The 20,946-nt window shown below is 33.4% G+C and overlaps 4 protein-coding genes across 4 annotated transcripts; 2 read left to right on the forward strand and 2 right to left on the reverse strand.

The window, feature by feature from the left end:
* Nucleotides 1-1,107: 1,107 nt before the first annotated feature.
* On the forward strand, nucleotides 1,108-3,270 carry SGR1 (senescence-inducible chloroplast stay-green protein 1). Its single transcript, NM_001251428.2, has 4 exons — nucleotides 1,108-1,479; nucleotides 1,580-1,753; nucleotides 2,436-2,603; nucleotides 2,709-3,270. Exons 1-4 carry the CDS (start codon nucleotides 1,351-1,353, stop codon nucleotides 3,021-3,023), a joined length of 786 nt encoding a protein of 261 aa, NP_001238357.1. The 5' UTR covers nucleotides 1,108-1,350; the 3' UTR covers nucleotides 3,024-3,270.
* Nucleotides 3,271-6,950: 3,680 nt separating this feature from the next.
* Nucleotides 6,951-12,101, reverse strand: LOC100797791 (protein FIZZY-RELATED 2). Its single transcript, XM_003538666.5, has 10 exons — nucleotides 11,578-12,101; nucleotides 11,378-11,500; nucleotides 10,862-10,966; nucleotides 8,866-9,045; nucleotides 8,714-8,776; nucleotides 8,411-8,605; nucleotides 7,853-7,954; nucleotides 7,695-7,757; nucleotides 7,503-7,571; nucleotides 6,951-7,352 (listed from the first exon to the last, which is right to left on the reverse strand). The coding sequence occupies exons 1-10, from the start codon at nucleotides 11,983-11,985 to the stop codon at nucleotides 7,302-7,304; spliced, it is 1,359 nt and encodes a 452-aa protein (XP_003538714.1). The 5' UTR covers nucleotides 11,986-12,101; the 3' UTR covers nucleotides 6,951-7,301.
* Nucleotides 12,102-14,962: 2,861 nt separating this feature from the next.
* Nucleotides 14,963-16,337, reverse strand: LOC100798322 (expansin-A7). Its single transcript, XM_003538667.4, has 3 exons — nucleotides 16,102-16,337; nucleotides 15,655-15,970; nucleotides 14,963-15,572 (listed from the first exon to the last, which is right to left on the reverse strand). The coding sequence occupies exons 1-3, from the start codon at nucleotides 16,253-16,255 to the stop codon at nucleotides 15,260-15,262; spliced, it is 783 nt and encodes a 260-aa protein (XP_003538715.2). The 5' UTR covers nucleotides 16,256-16,337; the 3' UTR covers nucleotides 14,963-15,259.
* Nucleotides 16,338-19,153: 2,816 nt separating this feature from the next.
* ANS3 (leucoanthocyanidin dioxygenase) lies at nucleotides 19,154-20,456 on the forward strand. Its single transcript, NM_001253955.2, has 2 exons — nucleotides 19,154-19,668; nucleotides 19,747-20,456. Exons 1-2 carry the CDS (start codon nucleotides 19,172-19,174, stop codon nucleotides 20,306-20,308), a joined length of 1,059 nt encoding a protein of 352 aa, NP_001240884.1. The 5' UTR covers nucleotides 19,154-19,171; the 3' UTR covers nucleotides 20,309-20,456.
* Nucleotides 20,457-20,946: the final 490 nt, after the last annotated feature.

Raw genomic sequence — 20,946 nt, forward strand, 5'->3', positions numbered from 1 at the left:
TCTTTAAAGAAAAGCCTTATGTTTTTCTTTTGAATTCGAAAAGCCACATGTTAAATATAGCCCTTGTTCTGAAATAGTATACGCTCCAATGAAAATTCAGTAGATCATTTACACTTGTAATTAAGGATTAAGGACGAGGAGAATAAAGTATAAAAATAAAAATCTTAAACATAATCATTTCAAGGTATTATTTACTTTATTTTATTTTGACTTGAACATTAAATTGCAAATATCTTTATCCTTTGCAGAACTTATTTGGCCATCATTAAAAGAATCAGCACACTCTCCCGAATCTCCAAGATACGTAATGACTTTCTTCTAAACTGTGCAAAAAAGGGTACTTGAGAAAATTATTTTCCAAATAGATGTAGCTGTTTAAGAGGGATATTTCCATGACACTACTAATTATTAAAATTTTTGTAATATTTTTTAGTGACAAATAAAAAAATGTAAGGTTTGAATGTAGTCAAAATTGTAGAATAAAGTAAACTACTATGATGAAAAATGCATTATTTGCTGCAAACTCGCAATCACCTTTCTACCCATAGTAAATTTTTGAGGAAGACAAGAAGACAGTAGCTGCCATTTTTGAGAGTCTTAAAAATAATTCATAGTTAGTAATAATATAACACGTAATAATAACCACAAAAGAAACGTGTACGAAAAGAAATCTAAATGAATTATCATTTGATTTTCAAGTTGTTAAGCTCCACTTTTTTTTTTGTTTCTTTTTGTTGTAATTACATTTTTTTTATGTATAAAATTCAAAATATGATACTTTAGTTAAAGAGATTAAATTTAATAATACTGAAATCAATTAATTGTTGATTACAAAACTGCACTCTACAAAGGAGATTTTTATCCCTTCCTTGTTCTTGTTCTTGAAAGGAAAATAAAACCAAAAAAGTCTGGTATACCCGGAAATTTGGTGTACCGCCAATTGGGGAAACCAAACCACGTGGGTAGCGCAAAGCATAAAAACGTGTCTATAAGAGGCGGAGCCACCATTACAAGCGAAAGTATCCAAAAATAAATAAATAAAATTGTAGCAATCACAACACAACCAAGGCTACGACTTAAAGCAACCGCAATCTTTTGGCCAAAAGTCACACACACATTACTACACGCATCTAAACACTCCTCCGAACTATAATACAGTTTTCTTATTTTCATTGTTGAAGCTCACAAGCAAAGGCTAAAGTAGATTCTATTCTCCTCAAGCAAAACCTATAGCTCCCCCACACTCCTCCAGTACTTGAATAAAAGCTAAATAAATATTAAAGCCTTTCCTTCATCAAGGTACTGTTTGATCTTTGAATTTCAGTCCTCAAAGATTGGAACAACAGGAACATGTGTACTCTCACAACTGTTCCTGTGCTCCCTTCTAAGCTTAACAAGCCTTCGCTTTCTCCGCACCACAATTCTCTTTTTCCCTACTGTGGAAGACGGGTCGGGAAGAAGAACAAAGCAATGGTTCCTGTATGTGTTTCTTTTCTTTTCTTCTGAGTTTTTTTTTTTATTTTTTATCAACATTTATTGTTGTTGTGTTTGTCTCATGGGTTTGTTTGGAATTGATCAGGTTGCAAGGTTGTTCGGGCCAGCCATATTTGAAGCCTCAAAACTGAAGGTTTTGTTCTTAGGAGTGGACGAAAATAAACACCCAGGAAATCTCCCAAGGACTTATACGCTAACCCATAGTGATATAACCGCTAAGCTCACCTTGGCAATCTCTCAAACCATAAATAATTCTCAGGTATGTGGTTTTGATCTTTCAATTTTGTTTTCCTATTCTTTCGGAATCGTTGTTAAGAAAAAAAATTGGTGGAGGAGAGGATGCAAATTTTGTCACAAAACAGAGGAAATCAGGGTATCTTACATTCTTGCGGTGTAAGAGAACATTTTTTGGGCCAAAAGGGTAGGAACTCATAATAGATGGTAACATGTGAATCATACTGCCGACCAAATTAACATGTTAGATGGGTGTTTGGTTGAATTCATTGAATTTATTCTGGAGAAATAGTCTTATTTTATTTTATTTTCAGTTGTTTGAAAAAATTAAAATAAAACAAAAAAGTGATTATTTTGCATAATCTGATACGAAACACCCACTACGAGAGAGGGGAAATAGGATCGGATTGCCCAACACTCCAATCCGGTAGAAAATGAATCTTTTTAAGTCCAAACTGTGTGTTTGACTTATGATTTGTAACCTCCCAACCTAAAATTGGAAAGTGTAAATTGTGTTTGTTTACCAATTATGATATATTTTAGTGACTCATAATAAAGTTGTATTTGAACTTGAATTTGGGTAAAATCATGGTTTAGAAGTTGTTCCATAAACCCAAATTGTGTTTTTTTGGGTTTTTGCAAAAGACATAATTAAGGAGCGAAGTTGTCATATGATTTAAGGAATGAACATGGGAATTGAATTGCAGCTGCAGGGGTGGTACAACAGATTTCAAAGGGACGAAGTGGTGGCACAGTGGAAAAAGGTGAAGGGAAGGATGTCTCTGCACGTTCACTGCCACATTAGTGGAGGTCATTTTCTCTTGGATATATTAGCAAGGTTAAGATACTTCATCTTCTGCAAGGAGCTACCAGTGGTAAGCTACTTTTGCTTGCAAGCATCAAATTATGGTTTGTTTCACTGACTGGTCAATGAATGAAAAATTAAACGCAACATGTTTCCTATTGCGTGTGTAAATTAGGTGTTGAAGGCCGTCGTTCACGGCGATGAAAACCTATTCAACAGCTACCCAGAATTGCAAGATGCCTTGGTTTGGGTCTACTTTCACTCAAACATTCCAGAATTCAACAAGGTGGAATGTTGGGGCCCACTGAAGGAAGCGTCAGCACCCACAGGTGGGGTCCAGGAGGAGGGGTTGGCAATTCCACAGCCATGCCAAGAAGAATGCCAATGTTGCTTTCCACCGCTTACGTTGAGCCCTATTCAGTGGTCTAAACAAGTTCCCAGCCGCCATTACGAACCTTGTGATGGGATTGGGACCCAACAAAATCTATAAACAGCCAAACTACTACAATTCACAGTTACGGGGATGCTGCCAAATTGGCAAATTCCCTGTATACAAATTAAATATTCGAAACCCATTTCAATGTAAATAAGGAAGCTCGTATTTGCAATTTTTTTTTTTTTATATATTTTTCTTTACTTTCTTTGTTATGATTTTTCTTTCGTAAGAAATTAAATTAGTTCATGTATAATATGTCTGTATGCATGGTTATTTCAAAGAATTAAACAGATTTTTGTAAGGAGTGGAATTTCGTGGTTGTAATATTGTTTTCTCAGTTTCGTTGTTTCTTTTGCGTTATAATTTTTAGAGATTTTAAGTCGAGAAAACTTGGTTGAAAAAGGACAACGACAAATGTTAGACACGCTAAGTTTAAAATATTTAAATTTAAGATTGAGATGTTTGAATTAAGATGCTATTCTGCCGTGGAAGACAACATTCAAAAATGCTGGTGATGATAGTAACCAACAAGGAAGAAAAGGCCAAAACAATGTACAATAACGTTATTTTGCAAGTTATTTTTTTTCCTACATATTTATCTACCTAAATGAAATATTATATTTTTTTCCGGTTTAAAAATATAAAATCAGTTATCTTGAATAAAAGAAAAAGAAATTGAACTAAGGGGTGTGTTCTTAAGACTATAAAGTAGAAACACACAAAAGCCCCTGCCTCGCATTCAGAGATGAGATGAGATAGTCTCATTATTAGTTCCTGACTTGACCAAGAAATGAGTGCATGGATTGACTTCATCAAGAACACGGCTAATGTAAAATTGTAAGGCGAGTGATATATATATATATATATATATATATATATATATATATATATATATATATATATAACATTGTAGATGACTGAAATATTTTTCTATCAAGTAAGGACGTTTAGAAAAACTTATATAACACAATTATATTTTATTTTATAATTAAACAGTTAAGTTGAAGTTTAAAGCTATTTAATTATCGTCATAAAATAATTTATAAGGTTTTTTTTACTTAGGTTTATGATGAAACTTATGAGAATAAATTTATTGAATTAAACAATTTTGACATAAGCTCTCAAGTTCCATTTTTAGAATAAATAAGTTCTTATTAAAATAGTATTTGTTAAGTTGTTTAATTAGGAACAAATTTATATAATCAGCCTTGACAATATGCTAATTAAAGAAAATAAGAAAATATGTATGTGTTTAGTTATGATTAGTTTTTTTTAACAAAAAATGACAGCTTTCTTTCTCAATAAAATTTGATTATAAAATTATTTGGAATACTAAATAAGCTAATTCAAATTCACACGTTATTTTAAAATTGGTATGGCATCATGGTGAAGGATAAATTTGTAGGTCGGTTGAGAGACTTCAATGGGCACTGCCACTCGCTAAGCAAAGACAATGAATTGAAATGTGCAGTCCTGCAGTGTAAACACTTGTGCTTACCACAAAATTGATAGCATATTATTGGTTATTGTTAAATGTATAGATAGATGCGGATATTATCGTTTCAATCGGTGTATATATGTGGCTACCCAGATTATGCTTTTGCTATCTAGAGGAATATGGACAAATTCACACTTACGAGTGTTTCCGTGCAAAAACACTTGCTCCAACTAAAAGAACCACGTTTCAACCGCGTTGAGGAATTCCAATATCAACCAGCAAATCAAGTAGCGATTTTTTTTTCTTTTCCCACTGCAACTGCAAAAATCACAGAGCCAGTTTAGCTGACACAAGTTCATGTTAATCTCTGTTTAACTAACACAGTTTATCTATCGGCATAGCCTATTAAGGCGGTTTGGTTGGTTGAAGCAGAGGATATTATTCTTGGATTGGATTGGATCGAATTTCTCATTCTATTTTGTTTGCTTTTCTATTCTTTTATCGTATTCGGTTGTTCTGTTCTGGGAGAGGCAAAGTGCCAATATTATTGGGCAGACAGAATTACAGGGCTCAACACCAATGACCAAACCACTGGACTAGCTAGTTCTTCAAGTGTGTGGTAGGTAAGTATTAAACAGCACGTTTTAGTTGTGACATTAGCAAAAGTCTCATTCCTTGAAGCAATGAAGAGTCAAGACCACTCTTGCCTCACCAATAATGGTTTACATAAGACACGGTCGAATGATGTCCTCATATTGCTGATGCCCACACTTGACACTTGAGTGAGGGGCAGTAGCCACTTTTCAGTAACTAGTAATTCAAAATTTAGTTTCACCTTCAATTCACAGTGTAGTATTAGAAGAGTACTTTAACCACCTATCAGGATCGGTCTAATGACAAATTTTAATAGTTTACATTAGATTCTAAGTTCAAATTTTATTGTTGCCATAGTACACAACACGAAAAAAAAAAAAAAAGTGGTTTTGAATTTCAACTGTCAATAAGAGCCTCATAATCCGTCGTCCATAGGACTTACTATACACAAAGCCAGCACATGAATTTCAGTTTGTTTGTTTCATTGCACTGTTCCCTGCTGACTGCTGAGCTTCTGCTTCAGAGAATTCAGATTTCAATATAGAGAACGGCATTTAGTTCCTTGTAATTGTTCAGGTTAGCATGCACACACTTACACTTCAATTAATTCACCCTCAATCCAATCAAAGGTGAATTACCAAGGAGCGATAAGGAATCTACAAGGATATTTCTTACATCCTAACAGGTGCTTACCACACTTTACGGGCTGATCAATAAGCAACAAATTAGCCTTGGATCCCCATGGTTTTTCCTCTGAATAAAAGTTTTAACACGTAAAGTCATTAAGTGGTCGAGTGTCAATGAGAAAAATAGCGTCAGTGACTAAGTTAAACTTTGTTGATGTACAAGTAATACTAACAAAATAAAATACCCACTAAATAATAAGAAAAATAATTAACCATATTTAATTATATCAATTTTAATCATAAAATATTTTTTTTAAAACTTATCCTTGATTAAAATTTGATATTAAGAATAAGAAAAAGTCATTAAAACTAACCTCTCTATTAAAAGAAGAATATTTTATAGATAATAACATTAAATAAATTAAAATTATTTGAAATTTTTTATATTTGAAAACAGAAAAAGTAATAAGTAATAAAATGAGAGAAAAACATCATTTTTACAAAAAATTGTAAAAAAGTATGTAGCAGTGACTAGTACAATGATAGTTAGATATCTCTGCTTAAAAATTTCAAATAACGCCTCTACCCATAATCATACTCATTAAAACAGATCACGTATCGAAGTTGGGACGAATTCAGGATTTTTTTGTCATATATCAGCTGTGGATTTATCAATCTTATCACGTATCACTCACTAAGATTTAACCATACGCTTACCACCATATGAATATGACGCATTAAAAAAAACCATATGAATATGATAGTCCACAAATCAATGGGTAAATCTGGGACTTTTGCAGATCTAGAGTTTCAAGCTTTATTTAAGGTTTGTTTGATTTTTTTTTGTTTTAAATACTATTTTGTAAAACAATTTCAGCTTAATTATCAATCGATTTCTCTTTTTAAGTTCTAAAAATTATTTTAAAATAAACATGTTAAAAACAAAACAAAAAAGTTAGAATCTAGATGACATTTATTTATCCTCGTTCTCTATTTTTTTTCAAGTACTTTATCCAAATGCTTAAAACAAATTTAGAAGAACAAAATTGAAATCAATAAACAGCAACGCCTTAGGTATTGTAAATTCTAACTTTAGTAGACAACTACTCACATTAGAATGAGATACACTTGAGTAGAAACACAATTTGGTATCCTTTAAAAAGGAGTGAAAAATTTACTTTAGCTGTTCAAGAATTCTAACTTTAGTAGAAACCTATTTCTCAACACGTACAGATCAAACACAAGTTCATGTAGAATTCATCTCTAAAATTTTTACCTTAATTTGAGGGGACACCAAACTTACCCTTATAAATTAACACCATCTCAAGAAAGTATTTATATACAAACACTATTCCGTTGTTACAGGCAAATTATTCAAATATAACGCAAGTCGCGTTAACTGGAAAGAACAATGGGAGAAAACCAAAAATGCCTCGACTCCCTCAACATGTACATATCAAAGTTCAATTAAAAAAACAGGTGAAAGGCGTGGATTTCCATTGTTGGCAGCTATATTGTAAATCATAGCATCCACGAACTTCCCCAGTTAGAAAAAACAGACCACGCCGATGCTTTTCTTTTACATACACAAAAAAAAAAATCTCCACCGTCTTCTAGCTGTTCTGAAATTTCTTTAGCCACTTGTGCGGCTGTCAAGAAATATGTCAGCTAGAGTCATCTAATGATAGTTCTCCCAAAAGATGCACCAATTTCACTCTCGGTATTCTGCACCATAGTCACGGCCACATATCAATATTCAGTGTGTAAATAAATAATAAAACGAATAAGATTATAGTCCCTTCAAAATATATCTAAAATCTTTAGATGACCTATCTCATGGCAACAACATCAAACATGAGTTTAATGAATAATTACCCGTGATTTCTGCAAAGGGAATACATCCCAAAACCTAAGAGTTTCGTCTCCAGCCCCACTGACGATAGTCTAAAACAATTGAGTAAAAGTCATCAACATAAGGAAAATAACATAAAAATAAAAAAATAGAGAAAAATATCCGTAATAAACTACTCATCATATGAATCATAGAAAGAGTAATAGGCAAAAAACCTGTCCATCAGGAGATATGGCAAGATAAAGAACTCTGTAAGTATGGCCTGTAAGAGTTGCTAGCTGCATCAAAAGAATAAAAATTAATGGTAAAACATGTTAAAATTAATTCTAAAAAACTGTACATCTATTTCGTTAACAGCATATCTTGTGTGTACCTTTGACATGGTGGGGTATTTCCAAACTATTATCTGGTTCTGGGAGTAACCATGTGTGCTTACAAGTTCATTCACATTTTTAGACCAAACAAGGTTACAAACCTGTCAAAGTCAAACATGAAGAAAATCATGTTATTTGTTATCAAAAAGAGAAAAGAGAGATAAAAGCCCTTGAAGACAAATCCGCGGATTCTAAAAGTAATTTATAAAACCAAAAGAAGCTTGAATAATCTAACGATCGTTGGTATGAATGTCGAATGACCACTAGAAGTAACATTTAAATTTAGTGATAGCGATCCATGATTTCATGGAACACTAAACTGATATTACTTTCTGTATAACTACTCATCATTCTTAAATTTAATTCTGATAATTTATTCATCTCATTTTCCATTGAGCATGATCTGAGTATGCTTGGCAGTTTGCTGTACTATCATGCTTTATCTGACGTAACATATTACCCTTCAACAGAGGACATGAATTGTGACAAATAAATTCAATTTTTTCATAGAGCCATCAAATAACATTTGATCGAAAAAATTAAACCAAGGTGAATACCTGACTACCAGTGTCGATACAGTTTAACTGTGTGTTTGTGGTTGTATTCCAAAATCGAATGTTTCGGTCCGCAGTTCCTCCTCCAGATGCAAGAAGTCCACTTACATGAGGAGACCACGCAATAGCTTTAACAGCTGCTGTATGCTCACAGAACTTCAGGACGGGCTGGGTTGACTTTTGATTCCAAACAAGCAACTGCAAACAAACAAAAACAATTAATAGACCCTCATGCCAAGAAGTAAAGACTAAAGAAGTAATGGTTAGTGGGGCAGTTCAAGAGGATGTTGCAATTGCATTGCATACCCTGTTGTCATTTCCTCCGGATGCTAGCTCACGGTTATCACAAGACCACTTCAGTCCACAGACCTATGAAGAAGAAGAGAGAAAAAAGAAATTAATAAATAAATATGCTGAATTCCATGTACTGTATGCTAGCGCAAAATAAAAAAACTAACCTCTGACTTGTGTCCAGACAGTTTACTGATGAAATCCTCCTGTGCACGAATATCTCGTTGATAAATACTTTTATCCCGGCCACCAGAAGACAAAAGAGAAGAACTCCAGGCCAAAGCTCCAACACGTAAACGATGACCCTCCATAGTTCTTATTGACTTGCCTTGAGATACATCCCAAATCTACATAAAGAATGATTAAGAGGCATGGGTCAAATTATGCTGGTCAGCAGCAACCAAAGCATTATCAATTGTATAAAAAATACTAAAAGGAATTGAGCAAGTTTAAAGGATGTGATGCAAAAAAATACTCAACAACACAAGACAAGAAAAAGAAAGTAGAAGTAAAAGATAACACTTCACACTGCCCGTGAAGCTGGTCAAAAGAAGACCAGAGTGTTTATAGTCCCTTCTTACCAACCTATCTTTGGGAGAGTTCTACTCTATTATTTAATTTTAATTGCATTAATTGTATTCAACTTTAATTTTAATCACATCAATTGTATTCAAAAATTGGTTTATTCCATGAATTGTAACATCTAATATTAGCATAATAAAAATCAAACTTGAAATATGAATTACATGACATATATTTGAAAGCAATCCCTTCGTCAACAATTAGTAATAATTTGGTCTCATCATAATTTCATCAATTCGAGCTTTGTACCCGATTAATTGGGTGCTTCGGTCAATAAAACGGAAAAGAAAAGGACCCATCTTATCGCGTGTTTGGTTAATCAAGAATGTACAGACAAAAAACACAAGATACAAAATTATATGCAGGGATATGTGAAGCACACACACATGAAAGCATCATAAATATATCAAAATATGTCTAAAATTGGGCTAGTGTGCGACAAAGTCACAAAACACATTTAGAAGCTAGCAAACAAGCAGAAAACATTAAAATTATCATTTTGTTAATAAGAATACTGTATAAAGGTGTCAGTATTAGCACGTGTCACAAAAGTTAAGGGCATGTTTTATTGCTGTTTGGATGTGTAATAATCAAGAATGTACAGACAGCTGAGCCATAGATATAGGCAACAAACACAAGATACAACATGACATAGATGTATATGTTAAAAATTATAGATACAGGGATATTTGAAGCACACACACATGAAAACACCATAAATATATTAAAAATATGCCTACAATTGGTTGAGTAAGCGACAAAGTCACAAAAAACATTTAGACGCTAAAAAACCATAAATATATTAAAAGCATGCCTACAATTGGCCTAGTATGTGACAAAGTTACAAAACACATTTAGACAATAACAATTGAGCAGAAAGCAATTAAGGTGGTGTTAGTGTTAACACGTGTCGTGAAAGTGTCCAACACAAGCAAAGTGTGCGATACATGTTGGACACAGATAAATGGAGTGAGATGTTCCCCATGAATGCATTTGTACACCAATATAGCTCCCTGACAAGGCTTAGTTGACATACAAGATGTCTATCAGCAAATTGGCTACCTTCATAGCTATTTTCCCATGGCTTCCCATCCACTTTAGCAAGTTCATATTAATTCCTTGAAAATATTTTCCCTAAGACCCCAACAAAATAAAATACAGAATTTCATCGTTTAAAATTAAAAAATGGTTCCTACAATCCACCAATTTTCGTCTTCTTTACTAATGGCATGCTTACCAAAAATACATTGCTATTGGAAAAACAAACCACATCTAGGATTCTTAACGGTTTTGGTGTTGGTCTTAGGTGTATGCTAAATAATGTGATTGGTACACAGACCTTCCCTAATCCCTAAGGTGTAAAAAACGCATGCCTTTGCTTCTTTGAGAATAATAGTACACAGCTAAGTATGGAAGACTCACTGCAGAGGGCACAAGTACTGTCATGAAAGAGGAAAGATACCAGCAAAACATCCTCAAAAGCTACGGTGTCATAAAACTACTAAAACCAAAAATAACTGACAAGAGATAACTAACTGTAGTTAATATTGCAAGAGATAGGTTTGGCACATGAACTCGTACCTGGACTTTACCACTGTTTGATCCAACAGCCAGGTAGGTACCAAGTGGAGCCCAGCCAACCGAACAAACTGAGTTGTCAATCCCCAAATCACATAATTTAGTTACCTGCAACGCATGTTGCATATTAAAACAGAATGACTCACGAGAGAGAATTTTTCAATTTACAGTTACATCACAAGCACATCGTCAAATAACCTATAACCCCCCAAAAAGATAAACAATTCAATCAATGAAACAGAACATCCCAAATGATATCATTGACTAAGGAGAGAGTAAAATATGCAATACATATTGAATGTAAAATTTGCAAGACTAGACATTTGAGGGCAATCCAATAATTAACAATCATTGCAATAGACTCTAATGTCACCTTAGAATTTGGGTTTACCCTTAAGTTAACTCCAAAAGCTATGGTTGTCCCTACTTATATACACTATTTTGACCATATCATTAGTCAATGTGAAATGTACAAGATTTTCATAGAAGAAAAACATTAGAAAAAAAAAGGTTATAAACCTTGCTGCTAGAAGCATTCCACAAATAAACAGAGGTCTCCAGAGCCACAGCCAAGACATTGTTGGAGGACCAATCCACGAGATTCAGATAAAAATCGTCTTGCAGGGCAGGGGCGTCCAAAACCTAACACCACAACACTGAAATTATACATAATATCCACAAACCCAAAACAATATAACCCAAAATAGGAAGAGAAAAACCTTAAAAGACGAAGGAGGAATCTTGCGAGGACGCTTAGGAGGTTTTTGATTGTGGTCATAACCAGGGAGAAGGTCATCCTGGAAAGTAAAGGGGGTGGGTGAGAGAGAATACAAGGACTTTCGAGTCTCCGTTTTGTAACGGAATATATTAGGGCTTTCAAATTTATCGGGAGTGTCTGGTCCGAACAAGGCACTTCGCAGCGCGGTGCTGTAGGGACTGCAACTGCAACTGTCCTCTGACGAGGACGACGGAGGTAGATTGAAGAAATCAAAATTGGAACCGGATCTGCTAGGAATGAACCTGTTGGAGTAGATTGTTTTGGAAGGTGACTTGTAGCGGTTCGACTTTATCAATCGTTGGACGTGGTCATGTTGAAAAGACGACATTGGAGTGAATGATTCGTCCATGATAGCCAAACCAAATTCCTTTCTCTTGAAATCCAAAAAAAGCTCTCAGAATTTTGCCGGGAAATACATACTTTTCGCGGGAAAACCTATCAATGGCGCCTACGCTATATATAATATTCCGGACCCGGACCCGGACCCGGACCCGGACCCGGACCCCTCTGTCTTCTATTTTCGTCCGCATCTCTTGCAATGAACCACACACAAGATTAGGGATATTAACTCAGTTTATCACTTTCCCTTTTGATTCCTTTCATTAATGCGTTATTCATGACAGTTGAAAATAGATTATGTTGGGATATATTATCTCTTTTGACTAATCTTTTTGCTATCTTATATTATAAAGTATTACTATTAAATAAAAAAAGATAAAATATTTTTTCTTTGACACACATATCTAGAAAATAAAACGCTTTTAATCTTTAAAAGAGAAATAAGATGATTAATTAAAATATGATTTTGGAAGATTTATAATTTTTCTTTATTCTATTACGCCATGGTGCGATTTAAAGCTTTATATTTTATGTGGTATTATTTGTAAAATATCTCGGTAATTGAATTACTGTGATGATTATATATTTTTAAAAATATTTCGAAGATATGAATGATTATTAAAAGTTCGTTAAAAATTAAGATTAAAAATTTCATGAAATAAAAAAAATTAATTATGTTTTTAATCTCCAAACTTGTTTATATTTATGATTTTAATTTATAAGCATTTTGACCATCGATCAATGTTTCTTAACTTTTTTATTATTATTTTATTTTATTATGTTTTCTACCTGTTGAAAACTATTAGACATTGTTGACTATATCCTAGATAAAAAAAAATAAAAAATGAGGTGGATGAAATTCAAAATTTGTTCCAGACTTTTAGCGGATTAAGTGACAAATCAAAGAGATTTGCAAAAACCAATCAAGGGTCTTATCGAAAGACATGCAAAGTTTCAGTTTTTGACGGGGACAAGAACGAAGGGGTTAAGGAATAGGTGGGTGGTGGACTGGTGGTTATGGTATGGAGGCGATTGACATTGAAGAAGGATTGATCTGTTGTTGTTGGTTATATTTTTTTATATACTTGAAATTAAAAGTGATCAGATTAATCTTTTTTAAAAAATAAAATATCATTTAAAGAAAATAATATCAAACTTTTATCACATACTTAAAAAAACAAAGTTACTTATCACTTGTGTTGTATCTTATAAGTAGGCATTCCAATATTAGTGTACATGTTACTAATTATGTGTCCATCCATATACCAACTATATGGATGTTGACTTAGGTAAATAATCAATACAAAAATAAAAGTGCTATAATAATTATTAAATAAAAAGTTAATGATTGATATTGTAATTAATTTTAGATTTATTTTTTACCACAATATTATAACAAGTTAAAATCTAAGAGCTCGTGTAAAGTACTCAAATCTCTAATCACTAGCTGAGGCCTAGTGCATTTAATTTTAGAATTTGCAATATATCAATTTAATTTTTGTCACAATTCTCAACTATTAATTTCTAATCAATAAGCATGAAGTCAGTGTAAATATTACTTTACCCTAAAATTGATTGATATAACAAGAGAGAATTAATTTTATGTGAAATAAAAGTCACAAATACCTCTAGAATACAAAAAGTAATAATTATAAATACATTTTATCCTCTAAAATACACCTCAACAAAAATATATTCCATCGATACATCATCCTGTATTTTGATAGTATTTTAATGAAAGTTTCACAATTTAACTTAGTTTTTCTATTATGTATCGAATAGTGTTATACCCTCTTGTAAATCTTGTTACACATCTGTCTATTATTTTATTAAAAAAAGTATTAAATAAAATAAGTATATATTTAATGAATTGAAAATTTTAAATACACTAAATACTTACCATATAAAGATTAATTGGCAACTGGTATCATAAAAACGTATTGAAATGTCTCCTATTTCACTAATTTTTAATTAACGCTCTTTAAACATCATATTTTAACTTGGTATTTTATATTTTGAAAGTGAGACAAAATGATTTTTGTAAAATAAGATCATTTTTAATTTTGAGACATAATTTTAAACCCATTTTTATTTATTAATTTAAGACGTAAAACTTGTATGATTAAATTTTCTCACATAAATATTATGAAACTCAACTCATGTTTAAAAAAAAAAAACAATAAACACAATGAAGTGATGAGCATAACATCATTGAAACAAACACATACATATTGAAGACCAATGAAGTATTATTCATTTGATGGAATTATGCTCATTTGATCGAATTAGTGCGTAAATTATTATAAATTTTTTATACTCACCTTACCTTACCTTTAGTTCTTATAATTTATATAAAAAAATACATTATTATTAAACTCCAGCCCAATGTGTCATTAAGGTGTATGAAAAGATGAACCATATGATGGTCCACTGGTTAGAGTTGGGTGGGCTGCATGACGGCTTGAAGATCATTATAAGTCCTTTTATTACAAAAACAAAACCCCGAAAACCATGCTTTCATCGATCGGTAAGTATTGAAGATATTAATTAAGTCTACTTGATTATACTTTACAAAGAGGTATAATTTATTAAATTGTGTTTCTTTAATTTGAATAAGTTTCGTAATGAAGCTTATGATGAAGTCTACTTTTATTAAGATTTATTATCAAATTTTCGTCTGCTCTTGAAAAACAATATTTTCAGCGAGTAAGAATTACTCTTGCATTGTTATATAATATAATTATGGAAAAACCACCAACAGATGGAATTCCTTGTTACCTTATATATATAATGACGACTACGATTACAATATTTTCAATTAAAAATATTCTACACTACTGTGTCAAATAATCATAAAAGTACACTACAAATTACAAACTGTAACTAACCTATGACACACACTAAAAAATCAACCAAAAAAAACTAGTTCATGCTCAAATATTTATTATAATACAAGGTATATATAATAAGTACTCGTGTTAATTAACTAAGCGTGTAAATTAAGATCGATTAAGCCATTATTGTAAGTTTGTAACTAGTTTTTATTGCAAAAGTTCCAGCTATGTGACAACTTTATGGAAAGATGAACTTAATTCACTGGATACGTTTAAGCTTGCCAAAGTAACAAAAAGTGACAATTTCTTTACATTTAGCTACATGAACCTGCTGCTCGATCTAGCACGAGGAGAACTCATTTGCAGCATACACAATCACTTAGTATTATGGTAGTTTTAGAAAGGAGTGGCCGCCACTGTGGTTGCGGTTGCGCACTAATTCGAATATGTTTAGCGGAAGTTAACGGTGGTGGAATAAGTTAGTCGAACGTTCCAATTGGAAGGAGCAACATTCCATGCAATAATAGTCTCCCTGGTGGTGTATGAAGTGATTCTGAAAGAAAGAGCTTGGCCACCCAGAGTTGCAAATGCTTGATAAGAAGCCCCCCAGTTGTGGCTCATGCTAATCCATCCACTTCTGCTTCCTTTCACAGACATGCTTGATATGTCTCCTCCACCTCCCACGTTCTTCACGTATACCAATAGCCAGTACCCATTTCCTTGGAAAGAGAATCGAAGCCCTCCCTTCCTTATGCATGGCACTCTGCGTTTTATAATTAAAAAGAGAATGAGAAAGAAAGAGACTGTGGTTTCCAATTCTTCACGCTAACAAAATAAAGACCTACCTGCGGTACATAACTGGGACGATGCCAGCTTTCCACTGCGCGATTTTCATGAAGGCGGGTTTTGACATGTCAAAATGCACTCGTGGTGGATTGCACCAGCCACCATTGTTTGAGGGTTGAGACCAATTAGGAGGGCAGAGATTGGTGGCGGTTACTGTGGTGAAAGCCACATTTTTGTAGCATGCGCTGGATTGGTAGCATTTTATCTGATAACAAGTTCCACACGCGTAACCATTGTTGAACAAGGTCGAACTTAAAGCCACTGTATCTGTTCCGTAACCATTTTGAAACAAATTTCCGTATCCGCATGCTCCTCCTATATATATATATATATATATAAAAGTCCATCCAATTTTCACTTTAATTAATTAATGACGACAGGAATGTTGAAATGGCTCAATGACTAGTGGTACTAATTAATAAGAGGAATTGAGATAAAATACGTACCCATAGTGGCAGAAGCAGTCTCATCACCATAAAAGGTGGCATGGGCAAGAGCCCACTGACTGGGTCGAAATATTCCCCCAGCTACTGCTCGCTCTCCCATGAACGTGAACATCATTGTAAAAGAAAGCATCAACAATTGAAGAATGGAGGCCATGCTTAAGTTTTGAATAGCTGATCGATAGTGTATAGCTATGTTCGTTTAATTAATTAGAGGAGAAGGAATGCAATGCGATTCTGATTGACAAGTACATGTATCCTTTATATATGAAGTACACTTCCTACAGCACGTCTTAATTTGCCTTAGTGATCCCCACGATCGACTCCACAGTCAACAATTAATATTGTTGTTTTGTTTTTTGCCCCGCAGCAATATGGTTAGACAAAGGTATATATATGTATGTAGTCGACAAGACAAATCCCTAGGACCAGATCCCTCTCACGATGAATATACTAATATTTTATTTTAGTTTTGTTTATTTTTTGCTTAAGAAACATATATTTAAGCGAGCAGGGGGAAAAGTATATATTTTGGGTGAACGTGCGGACAAGCTAGTTTCATAGTTTCATCCACCGAGCAGCAATTTGAAAATCCATTCAAATTAGTTATTGTAATGAAGAGAGATTTTAACCCTTCTTTCTTACATGTGCTTTCAATATATTGTACTTATTATTTATATTTTGTGGATCATGATATCTGTATTTGTATAAAAAATAATTATGAATCTTTGATGAGATCTATAAAAAAAAAATACCAGAAGTTCATTAATGCTTGTATAGTTCATTAATGCTTGTATACCAGAAGTTCATTATGAATCTTTGATGAGATCTATAAAAAATATACGAAACAATAGTGTGTGAACAATATACCAGAAGTTCATTAATGCTTGTATAGTTGTATGTCGTAGGCTGTTACCCCGCATATAAAGAAGGTTGGAGTTATACCATGTTTGATAAAAAAAAAATCATTAGGTTAAAGATTTCAAATACATATGAACTGAACCAAAAAATTTAATTGAAGTATTTGTTAGATTTTTATTTGATATGAGTTCGATTCAACTAACCTTTGTGGCATTTCTTTTGAAATTGTATTCCTCCCACACTACTTTATAGAAACTGTTTTAAAATACCCGTGTCTCTCTTATTGACTTTCTAAAAATAAGACCATCATCTTTCTAGCTTGTTCGCACTAAGTTCGGTTGTTGAACTTAATTGCCTGAGTTGGTCGGAACATGATACTTCATTTTATGGAAAATTAATAAGATGATTTTTTTTTATACAATAATATGATATTTTTCAAAGTATTTGTTAGAATTAAGTAATGAAAATTAAGTGAACCTTTTAATGTATTACTTTTTCTTTATATGTTTTTTAATAATAATTTTTTATTTTCTTTATCAGTATCCTAAATTAGCATTTGGCTTATTTTTCTGATTAGAATAATGTTGTCTTTACTCATGAGATTACCTTGTTTATTTTTTCTAGTCGAGGTGACATTAATTTCCTGGAGGAAATTATTTGAGTTGAATGTAGAAAATCCGCAATGAATGCAGTAAAGTAACCGCACGCAAAGAAAAGGCGTGTATGTACGTGGACTGAGTATGACTGGATGGAAGCTTGTAAAGGCTTCTCTAGGAGATTTTATTTTAGGTTTTTAATTATGTAGTGCTATATTATTTTTAAGATTTTTTAAATTTTTTATTTCAATAATAAATTTTATTTTGAAATTTTAAATTATTTTTTATAGATCTCAAAAGAGATCTACTTTTTAATATTTATTTATAAATTATTTTAATGAAAACTAAATAATGGAAATCATGGGAAATTAAAGTATGTTGTAATCAGTAATCTAAGCTGGGCTCCTTCTCATGCGACGAGGCCATGCCAATTGGGCTGGTATGACTCTGTTGGCTCAGAGTTGTCAACAATTACTTGGTCAGGTCCAGAAAGGTGTATTAGATTGTCACGTTATGTTTGATCATTTTTCAAATCTTAGGTAAAGACATTACTTCTAACTCTCACAAAATAATACTATAAAATAGTATTAATTGTAAAATAATAGAAAATAAAATAAATATTACAATAAAAAGCACTCTAACTCATAAGCTAGTAGAATTTCAGGTAAGGTTAAAACTACCGCGAGAAGTGAGTGAGTACTTAAAAAAACAGTCTAAAACACAAGCTAGTAGAAATCCCACAAAAAGTAATATGTATTAAATAATTATTTTTCACAATGACATTGATAGTGTATACAAGAGTTAGAGGTGGTATGAATTTCCTAGCACTAGCCCATGGCCTCTCATGGACAATGATATTTTTTTGTTCAAAAGTGTATCTTAGCGTTCCTGCTATGAATTTAATTTCAGTCAACACTGGTGATTTTGAGTTAGTTTTATTATTGGGCTTGGAAAGATCGTTATATAGACTGAACTTAAGCTTTAAAAAAATTGAATACATTTTTTAAAAAATTAATTTATCTTTAACAGTTACATATTAAAAATATTGTAATAAGAAAAATAATATAATTGTAAGATGTAACATACATAAATTTAATAAGAAATTAATTAAAAAAAAACATTGACAATGTAATTCAATAGATAATTTTAAGGTCAGAAACAAATTACTCTACTTCAATATTTGTGAAATTAAGAAAGAAATCCAAGACGCAGTCATTTTTACTTGAATATTAGTTAAAATTAATGGAAAAGAATACTGGTGAATGCTAATAGCATAATCCTCTCTGATTGAAGGAGGCAAAATTGGTTGAATGTAGAATTGATTTGATCGAAGCAAGTAAAATAATGATGAACTCTCGCAATGATCTTTTGTGTTTAAATCCATTTCCATTTTACGCAGTGTTTGAGGGGAAGTTAATTAAGGTTGATAGAATAGAAAAGAAGGGGACGGTTAGGCAGAGTCCTGTGCGGATCATGAGCTTAACCTCCAGTCAACTGAGCTTGAGAAGCTAGGCACGTGATAACCAACACATCACGTTGTGTTACATACTAGTACGTAGTAGTATTATATATACCCTAAGGACTGGAATGGGGTCTTCAGTTGAGAGTTGAAAGACATGGGTACGGTGGCTCCCAGAGTTGAAAGCTTGGCGAGCAGTGGGATAAAGTGTATCCCGAAGGAATACGTGAGGCCTGAAAAAGAGTTGAAGAGCATAGGGAACGTGTTCGAGGAGGAAAAGAAGGAAGGGCCAGAGGTTCCCACAATTGACTTGAGAGAGATAGATTCGGAGGACGAGGTTGTCCGAGGCAAGTGTCGCCAGAAGCTGAAGAAAGCGGCGGAGGAATGGGGTGTGATGAACTTGGTGAACCATGGGATCCAGGATGAGCTGATAGAGCGAGTGAAGAAAGCAGGGGAAGAGTTCTTTGGTCTGGCGGTTGAGGAAAAGGAGAAGTACGCCAATGATCAGGAGTCTGGTAAGATTCAAGGCTATGGAAGCAAGCTGGCCAACAATGCCAGTGGCCAACTCGAGTGGGAAGACTACTTCTTCCACCTTGTTTTCCCTGAGGACAAGCGTGACCTCTCCATCTGGCCCAAGAAACCCGATGATTATATGTAAGTTTACTTGACCCATGTCAATCTCAATCATGTGTAGCCTTTTTCTTAATGATGTTGGTACATGCATGCATGCAGTGAGGTTACAAGCGAGTATGCAAAGAGACTGAGGGGGCTTGCCACCAAGATGTTGGAGGCCCTCTCTATTGGATTGGGTCTGGAAGGAGGGAGGTTGGAGAAGGAAGTTGGTGGGATGGAAGAGCTTCTACTTCAATTGAAGATCAACTACTACCCTATTTGTCCCCAGCCAGAACTTGCTCTTGGAGTTGAAGCCCACACCGATGTCAGTTCACTCACTTTCCTCCTTCATAACATGGTGCCAGGTCTGCAGCTATTCTACCAAGGCCAATGGTTCACAGCAAAATGTGTCCCCAATTCCATTCTCATGCACATTGGTGACACCATTGAGATCCTGAGCAACGGCAAGTACAAGAGCATTCTTCATCGGGGTTTGGTCAACAAGGAAAAGGTTAGAATATCGTGGGCAATGTTCTGTGAACCCCCCAAGGAGAAGATCATCCTGCAGCCACTTCCCGAGCTTGTCACTGAGACAGAGCCAGCACGCTTTCCACCTCGCACTTTTGCTCAGCATATTCACCACAAACTATTCAGGAAGGATCAGGAAGGTCTCCCAAATTGATCACATTTGTATTTGTTTGCTTGTCTTATGAACTTAGTTCTTATGGGTTGTACTAATAAAATAGGTCATGGATGTCGGTGTGGCCTCATCAATCTTCATGCTAAGTTTGTTTTATCCTTTATTAAATACTATTGATATTATTCTTGTTTGAGTTTGTTTCTTGATTTTATCATATAACACGGCGTTCATGATCATTATTCATATCAAGTTGAAGTCCTTTACTCCTTCATGTCTCGTTTTTGTAAATTAAATTTTTGAGTTCATTTAAACTATTTTTTATATTGAGCTAATTCAACTGTATCAATCAAATATATATATCACGATCTCTGAAGGATTTTTTCTAATATGTGTGAATAGACTATTTAGCATTATTTCTTATAATTCTTAGACTACTTAAGTAGTTTTTCTTACTTTAAAGATCATTTAAGAGAGTAATAATTCAAAGATCCATTTGATGGTTTACTCTTTACAAAATACAGACCATTTTAAATTAGCGAAGAGAGGACTTTTTACATCAGTTAAAATGACTTTTTACATTGTACAATTGTTATTAAATACAGGCCGTATAGAATGTCACAACTTTCTACATCAAACACTAACAGATGTAAAAATAACCCTTAAAACTTTCGAAATCAGTC

The sequence above is a fragment of the Glycine max genome, chromosome 11, assembly GCF_000004515.6.
Source record: "Glycine max cultivar Williams 82 chromosome 11, Glycine_max_v4.0, whole genome shotgun sequence".
In the NCBI taxonomy this organism is placed as follows: Eukaryota; Viridiplantae; Streptophyta; class Magnoliopsida; order Fabales; family Fabaceae; genus Glycine; species Glycine max.

What these genes read in the sequence shown, in the direction of transcription:
- LOC100798322 (XM_003538667.4), bottom strand. Translation starts at nt 16,255, where the DNA reads ATGGCCTCCATTCTTCAATTGTTGATGCTTTCTTTTACAATGATGTTC. An exon ending in GACTGCTTCTGCCACTATGG is followed by an intron (nt 15,971 to 16,101) that starts GTACGTATTTTA and finishes ATATATATATAG; the next exon opens with GAGGAGCATGCGGATACGGA. An exon ending in GTCCCAGTTATGTACCGCAG is followed by an intron (nt 15,573 to 15,654) that starts GTAGGTCTTTAT and finishes TATAAAACGCAG; the next exon opens with AGTGCCATGCATAAGGAAGG.
- LOC100797791 (XM_003538666.5), bottom strand. Translation starts at nt 11,985, where the DNA reads ATGGACGAATCATTCACTCCAATGTCGTCTTTTCAACATGACCACGTC. An exon ending in TGTCTGGACACAAGTCAGAG is followed by an intron (nt 8,777 to 8,865) that starts GTTAGTTTTTTT and finishes TCTTCTTCATAG; the next exon opens with GTCTGTGGACTGAAGTGGTC. An exon ending in CCGGAGGAAATGACAACAGG is followed by an intron (nt 8,606 to 8,713) that starts GTATGCAATGCA and finishes GTTTGTTTGCAG; the next exon opens with TTGCTTGTTTGGAATCAAAA.
- ANS3 (NM_001253955.2), top strand. Translation starts at nt 19,172, where the DNA reads ATGGGTACGGTGGCTCCCAGAGTTGAAAGCTTGGCGAGCAGTGGGATA. An exon ending in AAGAAACCCGATGATTATAT is followed by an intron (nt 19,669 to 19,746) that starts GTAAGTTTACTT and finishes GCATGCATGCAG; the next exon opens with TGAGGTTACAAGCGAGTATG.
- SGR1 (NM_001251428.2), top strand. Translation starts at nt 1,351, where the DNA reads ATGTGTACTCTCACAACTGTTCCTGTGCTCCCTTCTAAGCTTAACAAG. An exon ending in AGAACAAAGCAATGGTTCCT is followed by an intron (nt 1,480 to 1,579) that starts GTATGTGTTTCT and finishes GGAATTGATCAG; the next exon opens with GTTGCAAGGTTGTTCGGGCC. An exon ending in AAACCATAAATAATTCTCAG is followed by an intron (nt 1,754 to 2,435) that starts GTATGTGGTTTT and finishes ATTGAATTGCAG; the next exon opens with CTGCAGGGGTGGTACAACAG.